General features: G+C 35.7%; 3 protein-coding genes, 1 long non-coding RNA gene and 1 other non-coding gene across 5 annotated transcripts; 4 read left to right on the forward strand and 1 right to left on the reverse strand.

Moving 5' to 3' along the window:
• The first annotated feature begins 6 nt into the window (after positions 1 to 6).
• On the forward strand, positions 7 to 644 carry LOC114749730 (uncharacterized). Its single transcript, XR_003740580.1, has 2 exons — positions 7 to 196; positions 313 to 644. It is a non-coding gene; the product is annotated as an uncharacterized LOC114749730 (long non-coding RNA).
• A 595-nt stretch (positions 645 to 1239) lies between these two features.
• On the forward strand, positions 1240 to 1311 carry TRNAG-UCC (transfer RNA glycine (anticodon UCC)). Its single transcript has one exon. It is a non-coding gene; the product is annotated as a tRNA-Gly (tRNA).
• A 98-nt stretch (positions 1312 to 1409) lies between these two features.
• LOC114749731 (uncharacterized) lies at positions 1410 to 4553 on the reverse strand. The gene is made up of 5 exons (XM_028938274.1): positions 4199 to 4553; positions 3299 to 3376; positions 2944 to 3043; positions 2377 to 2519; positions 1410 to 1900 (listed from the first exon to the last, which is right to left on the reverse strand). Exons 1-5 carry the CDS (start codon positions 4496 to 4498, stop codon positions 1691 to 1693), a joined length of 831 nt encoding a protein of 276 aa, XP_028794107.1. The 5' UTR covers positions 4499 to 4553; the 3' UTR covers positions 1410 to 1690.
• LOC114749734 (receptor-like protein EIX1) lies at positions 4516 to 7794 on the forward strand. The gene is made up of 2 exons (XM_028938277.1): positions 4516 to 4621; positions 6623 to 7794. The coding sequence occupies exons 1-2, from the start codon at positions 4516 to 4518 to the stop codon at positions 7792 to 7794; spliced, it is 1278 nt and encodes a 425-aa protein (XP_028794110.1).
• Positions 7795 to 8069: 275 nt separating this feature from the next.
• LOC114749736 (receptor-like protein EIX2) lies at positions 8070 to 9374 on the forward strand. Its single transcript, XM_028938278.1, has one exon. It carries the CDS (start codon positions 8070 to 8072, stop codon positions 9372 to 9374), a length of 1305 nt encoding a protein of 434 aa, XP_028794111.1.
• Positions 9375 to 10224: the final 850 nt, after the last annotated feature.

Genomic DNA, 10224 nt, shown 5'->3' on the forward strand with positions numbered 1-10224 from the left:
GCAAGTATGAGATGATTGCAAAAGTTGCAGAGGCCAACAATGCTTTAAGCATTAGACTGAGAAGATCGCCTACTTATGAAGAAACAGCTGAGATGCTGATGTAAAAGCTTCCACTGTTAGACTTGTTTCTGAAAATAGCAGAGCCCCGATTTCACTGGACAGCACGGTGACTGATCAAGGGCACATGACACTTCAGGTTCTTCTTCAGCTTCATTCATATGTTATATGAACAATTTGCATCAGTTTTCACCATAGTTCAGATGATCATCATCTTACCATAATATTGATGATGGTGTGATGGAAATAATGCAGGCGATTATGGCTGGGCCAGATGAACTGGTTCCAGAGAAGATGTTTGAGAGAGAAGCTGGTGAAGCAAGGAGTGGAGAAGCTTCTAGAGACAGTGAACAAGAGGGAGGCAGAGATAGTGAGATTATACTATGGACTCACTGGTCAGACTCCTCTTTCTTTTGAGGAGATAGGAAGGATGCTGAAGTTATCAAGGGAGAGAGTCAGACAGATTCATGGCGTTGCGTTGTCAAAATTGGAACATTCTCCTATTATCAACAGTTTTAAATACTTTGCTGAATAGTAATAACATTTGTTAAGAATGCCAGGAAAATGAGGTGAATATGGTTGAATGATTAAGAAGCCAACGTCCATAGCTTAATAGCACAATTAATAAGGCTGTTCAATAAAAATTCTTGGTGTATGGCAACATTATTGGAGAGGTTTGGTATAATATAATTCATCAATTCTCATATAATTTTTTTTTAAAATTGTTTTGGTGCTTAGATTTAGTAGTTTCCTCCAATACCAGCTCATAATTGATTTACTGATTTATATCAAGTACATAATAAAAAAAAAAGTTATAATGTACACCTTCAGAATAATCCCGAGACTATATACCACAGTTCCTTTTATTGGGAATAACACAACAATGAATAAGTAAACTAGATTAAAAATGCTAGTATTTTCACAGATCTATATTTCACATCACGCTTAGACTTCAACCTTTTTTGTTATGAGTTCGATATAAACCAATAAATCAATTATAAAGGAATGATAATTTTTTATTTTTGACTTTCAGGGATCGTAAAATATGAAACATGGAAAGATATGTGGGGGGAAAATGTGACCCGATGTGGGAAAACCGCCCCGTCGTTGGATTGCGGGGTTTGTGCCTTTGCGGACCTCGGTAGCCACTTATACTTACATAGTAAAGAAATCCCCAACAACGCGTTTGTAGTCCAACGGTTAGGATAATTGCCTTCCAAGCAATAGACCCGGGTTCGACTCCCGGCAAACGCAGTCTATTTTTGTCATAAAACTTTTGTAGTCAATACAATTTCGCTTCCCTTTCCCTGCTTGATAACGTCTTAAAATGAGGCGTTTACTTTAATTTTTTGGGCCAAATGACAAGTCCATTTTATTGATCACCAAGAAAATCAATTACACCCACTAATAACCAAAGCTTTAAAAATAAAAAAGAAACTCAAAAAATACCAAAACGTACAACCTAACAAACTTACCAAAATAAACCAACAGAAGTAGTGAGAGCTACAGAGAAGCCACATCTCTCAATTACACGATGTCATATTGATAGTTGATCATCGTTCTAGATACTTGCAGTTGCCCGTATAAGCCAAATATTATACAACTACAATATTTACTATATTTGTCTGACATCCTATTCTTCCCTATGCAAGTTATGGAGGATATACAAAGAAGCAGATGATAGGAAAATACAGACTGAATAACTTAGCAGATCCGTTCCCGTGTGTATTTTTACCATCTTGCTCCTCTCAAACATCTTCACCAGAAGAATCATCACAATAACGTGCCCCACCTTTGTCTTCAATTCGTCAAGTGAGCTGATTTTCATCCATTTAGGCCTCTCCTGAAAAAGGCAGGATCAAAGTGAGGGGCTAAACATAATATGAGGTCACCATGGATGTGAAGGAAAATGGAATTGTACTTGAGAAGAACCAGTAAGACAATTCTCAAGTTGGTCCCTGACAAATTTTTACTCCCACTATGGTGCCTTCTCTCCGTTGATCAAACTCTAATTTTGATCCGCTTTTAAAGATGACATGAGATGGGAAAGAGTGTCCCCACATACTTAATTACGGACTCGCTAAAGAAGGGACTAGATTGGATGGATTTTGAAATGTGAGGGAATGAAAATGAGAATGAAAATCTGTTAGGGACCAATCCAAGATTTCCTCCGTCTTTGAAGAAACCAAAATGGGATTACAGTATAACACATGCAAAATATGAAGTTAAACTTCAGTGTGGTGGATGGTGCAACTAAATGCTTATATATTATGAAGAGAGAGCAATACTTGACATTCAGACTGATGCAGTTAAGATTACCTTTAAGGCAAACATTCCAAACAAAGAAGATCCTGTAAGGGCACGATCAGAAGAGGGTGGAGCATTAGGAGGTACATTGCTTATAAATAATCCATATAAGCCCATGCCAAATATCAACATAACAGTCCCAGCAAGATAGACATCTGCAGCAGTGAGATTCATGCATTCTATAAGGAAATAATAGAATAAATAGGAGATTGTGTCATTGGGTTCCAAAATAGAGGTAGTAGACATATATTTATCAGTACTTGGGTTCCAAAATAAAAGTAAAGATTGAGTTTTCCCATGAAAAAGGATAAATACTAACATGTTACTTGCACGAGTCTTCTTCATAAGCAACATGTATAAATTACAGGGAAGATGCTTTGGATGGAAAAAGTTGAGAACATTTACAGGGAATAAAAATTCAAAACTTCCTCGTGTGAAAGAACCATATAATAATTCCTTTTTTCCAATTCTTTGAACTATTTTAGTTAAGCCATTTCTGATTTGAGCAGAGTGTAAACAGCTGAAGAAAAAGTATTGACAAAACAAGAGATTTTATCTGGAGTATGGATGATACATTACCAATTGCTTCAACCAGTCGCAAGACCATTTGTCCAGTGTGAATCCCTTTAACACAGCTCGACCAATATACTTTGTATGCATCAACAATATATGTACAGCCCTAAAACGACCAAGGGCAGTCAGATTATATCTAGCCAACTTAATGATACGAACTCAACTCTATTAACAAGAAACTAACTATTGTTTCACATATATTTTACAAAAACAATCGAAGGAAGTTTGGATTCTCAATGGAGAGAATCTATATCAAATGACAGGAATTAAAATAAATAGCTTCACTCTTCTAGTCTTCGTCCATGAAACATTAATAACTTTTCAACAAAATTTAAGAAATAGAGGGTGTTTAGAGACTTACATTTAGAAAGCACAATAACGAACCAGCCAAGGAGCCTGCGATGGCAAAGAGTGCCAAGAAACGGAAGTCGAAAATAATCTGCTCAACAAAGAAGAAAACCAAAAATCTTCTTTTCAGATATGAAATTGTAACCATTTAGCTCTTCATAATGATGTGCGAAGCCTTTTAAAAAAAAAAAAAAAAATCCCCTTTTGAACTAGAACACTGACGAAGAAAATAGCACAGAAGCATGAATATTTTGATCATGCCAAACCAACAATAACGATGCTTATTTTTATTCAATCATTTCAAACAGTTCACAAGATTCTACACACTTACAATGACATTGCTTAGTTATTCAAAAACTCACTCTCTGCTATGTCTTCTTTTAAAGTCAAACAAAGATACATAATTTATAACAGCGTCTATTATAGTCAAGCTCGTCAGCTGCAAATCAAACCGGAGACAGAATGCTTAACCCACAAAGGGAAAAGGAAAAAAAAAAAAAATCCTAGGAAGGCTTCACTGGTTCATGCAGATGGTTCTGACAGCAAAGTTCTGGTCTTTAGGGAACTAAAAGTCTGATAAAGCTTACTTATGATCCCCAGAAAAGATACTGAGAGTGTAAGCTTAGTATTACAAACAATAAACTCGTTGAACAATCATTTCGTCATGTGATTCTGATATCTATAAAAAAGGATACCCATCAAAGTTGTTACTTTTGGCGATAAACTCGCGCTCTTCCTAAATTCAGAAGATTATGATTAAGTAGACTTTATTTGTGCCTTTAATATTCAGTTACTCACCCATGGGTTAAGAACTTCAAAAAAACCAATACCCAGACCAGAAAGAAGTGTGAAGCAGCATGAGGCTTCAGCAATAACTAATAATAGAGCAAAAGTAAAAACTCAATCAAATTACCCTTTCAATGGAAGACTCGGAAGATCGAAGAAGCCGAATAAAGGGGCTTCCATTGGGATTTGCGACTGCGTATTTCAAGCTCGGTTCCGGAGACTTTGATTCAACGAAAGGCGTCGACGATGAAGAAGAAGAAGTAGCCGCAGAAACAACTGGAGATTGTGCTTTTGATTCAGGGGACGATGGCGAAGGAGCGCTCAGCGAAGCACGTAAAATCGAAATTGGACGCCGAAATTGCAAGGGACTGTGAACGGGAAGAGGAAGCGAGCGTGGTGAGGGAGAGATTAAGGCAAAGGAAGCCATGGAAGAAGACTAGGAAGATGATGAAGGAGACGAAGTGGGAGTTCCAGCTCTCCGCAAGAGTATGTCAGCCAATCATTGTCCTGTTTTATCGTCGCCACATGGCGGGAACGCAGGCGCGCGGAGGTACGCGCGTGTAAGGAGCGTGGTGGGGAAAAAGAAACTTAGACAAAGAGATCCGCAATCCCATCACATACACGTGACATGTAACGTCACATGTGTGCCCACATGTTTGTCGCAATACGGCATGTGGTGAATATGAGCCGTAGGATTAGCTAAAAATATCATCTGGACATGATATTTTAGTCTTCCGCGCTGTATTTATTGGCTACATCCGCATGTCTTACAAGCTTAGCTTTATCTATCCTCTTATTGGAAATAAACATGTTAAAAATAGTATCAGATATTAAATGTAAATACCATTCTAAACAGAAGTTTAAATCTTAGTTCGTCATGTCACGTTACGAGGAACTAGTTTTTTTTATTATTACATTTTCTTTGAATAATTGTTTTTTGAATAAATTTGTTACATATTTTGAATAATTCAAGAGTCCTAACAGCAACTCAAATACTATAATTGTGTGATATTTGTTGCTGTTAGGACTCTTGAATTGGGCCCACCGTTGTGCCAAAAAAAAAGGCGCCGATGAGTTAGTGACAAACCGCGCTATAATCAGTCTCATAAATCATTTTCTGTAATTTATTATTAAAATACCAATTGGAGTTGGGTTTAGCCCAAAAAAAAATTAGTTCCTTATGACATAATGAATTAATATTTAAATTTTTAATAGGAGAGGTTCTCGCATCTAGTGTTCGATAATGCTTTGAATAAGAAGAATATCTGTACTTATTAAAAAAAAAGTAATTTATTGTTAAGATCATCATATTTATGACAATCTAATTAAATAAATATTAACAACCCATTTTTTTAACTTTTTTGTAATCTAATTATTATTAAATTGTACTTTCGTGACTTATTAAGTATTATTCTTAAAGAAAAGAAAATGCATCGAATAAAGAATAAAATATACTCATCCGCGATCGTAGAAAATTCTTAGGTTTTAAGCCCTTCTTATTTGGTAGAAAAGGTATGGGTTTGAAAATGAATGAAATGATAATAATTCTTGCATGCTAATGAAGAGACCCTTCATATATTCTTTTCTGTCGTTACTTAGGTAGGTAAACACACTTAAACACCTTTTTAGCAATAATAAATTTTTTCTTAAGGATTGCAAGTACAACTCGAACTTAAGTGACTTGACTTGTAATTTTTTTCCTGAAATATATTGACTTGTAATTATAGGAGTAAAACATTAATTTTCCTAAAATAAGACTACCTTCGGTCCTAATTATAAGAGCTAGTTGAGTAATTTGAGGAGATTAAGAAAATAAGTTAAGTTAGTTATTTGTAATAAATATGTGCTGTCTTTTCTAAAATATCTTTATTAATAAAATATATTGATTAGAACTACTATAATTAGAAGGACCACTATGGGAAAAAATACATAAATATAAGAAACAAAGCGGATTGGAATTTTATAATTAGGACCAAAATAAAAATCAAATGAAGTCTTATATTAAAGATCGGAGGTAATATTTCTAACGCAAGAAGAAAGCAGGACATTGGAACTTTCTTATCAAAGTCAAAGTAAAAACATAGACACATGACTCAACTATCTTCTTGGATGAAAAAATTAGCATCCGAATGACTCTTAGCATGGCTCTAAATTCTGAAGGCACTGGCAGAGCTGACTATATCAGTGACTCTTGACATGGGGCAATAGACTAAAAGATGTTTACTGTATACAAACCAGTACGTTGCCGCATGTTCTCTTTTCTTCTCAATGAGAGTTCTTCGTTTCTGGTTGGTCCCAAAAGAGAAAAGAAAAGAAGTTAAAGTTCGTTTCTGGACCATTCAACATGTTAAAACAACTCAACTTATTTACTGTGTTACGCGTGGAAAAGAAGGATACTGTATGCTGTGTATGCATCTATATATTCGATACTGCGATTTGTAGCTTTTGCCTGCAACCAAAACTTGCTTGAGAGAGAGAGAGAGAGATACATCAATGGGAAAATTACCAGTGACTGAGTTATTATTACACTTTGTGTGCTTTTTAATCTTAGTTTCTGTTGGGAGCAGTAATGGCGGGCACTTGATTAATTGCCTAGCTTCGGATCGAGAAGCTCTCATGGACTTCAAATCTGGGTTTCGAGATCATGGTGGGAACGTGTTATCTTCATGGAGGGGAAGCAATTGTTGTGAATGGCATGGAATAGAGTGTGACAACAATACAGGAGCAGTTATTACAATTGATCTCCACAACCCATATTTGGATCCACATCAGAAGAGCAGGTATGGATACTGGAACCTGAGTGGTGAGATAAGACCATCTCTGATGAAGCTCAATTCATCACTAAGGCATTTAGACTTGAGTTTTAACACTTTCAATGGCATACCAATTCCTCAGTTCGTGGGATCACTGGAAAATTTGCAGTATTTGAACTTGTCAAATGCTGGTTTTGGTGGCCTCATTCCTCCACATTTAGGAAACCTATCTCGTTTGCAGGTTCTTGATCTCAAGGCCGCTGAAATTTTATATGATGAACTTGTTGTTTTTCAGTCTTTCGAATTACATGTTGATAATTTTCAATGGATAACCGATCTCATCTCTTTAGAACATCTTGCTATGAATGGGGTTAATCTCTCCTTGGTGAAAGATTGGGTTGGGGCATTGAATCAACTGCCTTCTATAGTTGAATTCCATCTATCGAGTTGTAACCTGTCTGCTTATACTCTATCTCCTGCAACTCTTAATTTTACTTCACTTGCCGTCATGGATCTTAGCCATAATAAATTCCATTCAGAGATACCTGATTGGCTTCCAAATATAAGCAGCTTGCAGCATATTGATATGAGCAAAAGTAGCCTATATGGAAGAATACCACTTGGTATAGGTCAGATGCCGAATTTATTGTCGTTGAATTTAGATGGCAACACCAATCTTACAGCAAGTTGCTCTCAACTCTTCAGAAAAGGATGGGAAAAAGTAAAAATTCTTAAATTAAAAGAAAATAAGTTATATGGAGAGCTGCCTTCAACTTTGGGAAACATGACTTCTCTCATGCTTCTTCGACTTGACTATAATGCTATTGAAGGTAGTATTCGAAGCTCTGTTGGAGAACTTTGTAACTTGATTGAATTTTCTGCATCAAGAAATAACATGACAGGAAGCCTACCTAAAATTCTTCAAGAAGCAAAAAGTTGTCCTTCTAGGAATCCTCTCTCTACTATGTAATATTTGGATTTGAGCTACAATAAACTAGGTGGTGAAATCCCATATTGGCTAGGTCAACTTGAAAATCTAGTTAAACTTGACCTTAGCCATAATTCATTCAAAGGTCCTATCCCTACTTCTTTAGGTCATTGTTAAGTCTTTCTATGCTAGAACTTGCAAATAATGAACTTAGCGGGACCCTTCCAGAAGGTTTAGGGCAACCTTCTACCCTATCATCTCTTGATATTTCTTTCAATCAGTTGGATGGCATAATCTCCGAAATTCATTTTTCGAATATGTCCAACTTGAAATTCTTATACTTATCCTCCAATTCATTCACTGTGAATTTCAACAACTCTGGTGGGATGCCTCCATTCCAAGTTGTAGGGCTTGTGATGACTTCATGTGTTTTGGGACCTTCATTTCCAACTTGGCTCCAATCACAAAAAGAGGAGAACTTTTTAGACCTCTCAAATGCTAGCATTTCAGATTATATACCAAAATGGTTTTGGAATGCCATGCCTAATTTGCGGTTATTATCTCCTTCTCATAATAACTTTATTGGACAAATACCGGAGTTCCTAGAAGAGATGTGTTCTCTTCATAGCATTGATCTTTCAAGCAACAACTTCACCGGAAGGATCCCTTCAAGCATTGCTAGCTGTTCTTTCCTGCACGTGCTAGATCTTAGCAGCAATAAACTTTCTGGTGCTATTCCAAATTCCTTAGGTCAATTGCAAGGTCTTCAAATATTGCACCTAAGTGATAACCATCTCTCAGGGAGGGTGCCATCATCTCTCATCGATTTATCCAATTTGATAACTATGGATCTTGCAAATAATGGACTGTCTGGTGAGATACCTACTTGGATTGGGCATGCATTTTCACATCTTCAGGTTCTTAAGTTAAGGTCCAATTCATTCTTTGGACAAATACCTTCTGATCTCTCAAAACTAAGTTCTTTGCGAGTCCTAGACCTTGCGGAAAATGACTTGAGTGGCAACATTCCAGCCAACCTTGGTGATCTTAAAGCAATGGCTCAAGAGAAAATGAATGAAAATTTCAAGCATGCAGCATATCAAGATGTGATTTATCATGATAGGTTGGTTATGAATACAAAAGGCCAATCACTAGTTTACACCAAGACTCTTTCACTAGTCACCAGCATAGACCTTTCTGGGAACAATTTGTCTGGAAGATTTCCTCAGGAAATTACAAAGCTATTTGGCCTAAGGAATTTGAACTTGTCAAGAAACCATATAACTGGAAGTATTCCAGAGGGCATATCCAATATGCATAAGCTATTATCACTTGATCTCTCGAGCAACCAGCTTATTGGCACCATTCCTCAAAGCTTGCCTTCCTTATCATTTTTGGGCTACGTGAATTTATCCTACAACAACCTTTCAGGCGTTATTCCTTACAGGGGTCATATAACAACTTTTGAAGCATCTTCATTTGTTGGGAACCCTGGTCTTTATGGCTGTCCCCTTCTTGTGCAGTGCCTACATTACAATGACGTTCCTGGTTCTGATAATGGAGCGAGTAATGATGAAACAGACGATGGGCTGATTGATAAGTGGTTTTACTTGAGTCACTGACCGTAGCCGATGAGTTCGTTATTTGCATTTCTAGCTTATGTCTCTTATGTACTTGCTCCTGTGTTCCTGTACTTCTGACATGTTTCATAGTATAATATGTGTTATTTAAAATATTAATTTGTTTTACACCTAGCTAGTATCCCTATTAGTTATATAAGTGACTTATTACTTACTTCCATTTGAAATATTCAAAGGGAAAGAAATTCTCTTGACAAGATCAATAAATGCTGCATGCCTGTATGTAATACTTGAAGAAGTAGGAAGCGACATGTTTATGGGAACAACTTCTAATAAATAGAATTTTATATTTAATTTCATAATAAATTAAATAGAATGATGTTCGACGTCAAGCTAAGGATTTCGACATGCATGTAATAAATCTCAGTGGTTTTTGTAGTTATCCCACAATTCGGGGGAAAGAAACAAAGAAAAGAAAATTCATATACTTGTTTAAATAGTTATTCTACATTTTTCCAATAAAGAAAAGGAGGGGAAAAACCTTAGAAGCATTGGAAGCTAGTAGTCAAGTACTATCTCTAGTATTTAATATAAAAGCTAATTAAAAAGTTAGATTTGATCTTAAATATAAGAACTCCATCATTTTTTTTAAAAATTTATGATTTTTTTAAAATTAAAATATCTTTATTGATTGTAAGGATTTTCATCAAGAAATAATTTTAATGCACATAATTAAAAATAATAATTTAAAAAGATCAATGCAAATTTGTTATAAATAACCATCTTAAATAATTTTTTAATATTCCCAAATTAATTGTCTAACTTCTGCATTAAGAACCGGAAGTATTATTAATTAATAGGGTTAAGGAGGTTAACAAACTTAGTAAGGTAG

This window comes from Neltuma alba, unplaced genomic scaffold (genome assembly GCF_004799145.2).
Source record: "Neltuma alba isolate B1F8T4 unplaced genomic scaffold, ASM479914v2 tig00006149_pilon, whole genome shotgun sequence".
Taxonomy (NCBI): Eukaryota; Viridiplantae; Streptophyta; class Magnoliopsida; order Fabales; family Fabaceae; genus Neltuma; species Neltuma alba.

Coding starts and splice junctions, on each gene's coding strand:
- LOC114749731 (XM_028938274.1), bottom strand. CDS start 4,498: ATGGCTTCCTTTGCCTTAATCTCTCCCTCACCACGCTCGCTTCCTCTT. Junction 2,520..2,943: donor GCGACTGGTTGAAGCAATTG/GTAATGTATCAT, acceptor TCACTGCTGCAG/ATGTCTATCTTGCTGGGACT. Junction 1,901..2,376: donor TTGGAATGTTTGCCTTAAAG/GTAATCTTAACT, acceptor TGCCTTTTTCAG/GAGAGGCCTAAATGGATGAA.
- LOC114749736 (XM_028938278.1), top strand. CDS start 8,070: ATGTCCAACTTGAAATTCTTATACTTATCCTCCAATTCATTCACTGTG.
- LOC114749734 (XM_028938277.1), top strand. CDS start 4,516: ATGATGAAGGAGACGAAGTGGGAGTTCCAGCTCTCCGCAAGAGTATGT. Junction 4,622..6,622: donor GGGAACGCAGGCGCGCGGAG/GTACGCGCGTGT, acceptor TTTTAATCTTAG/TTTCTGTTGGGAGCAGTAAT.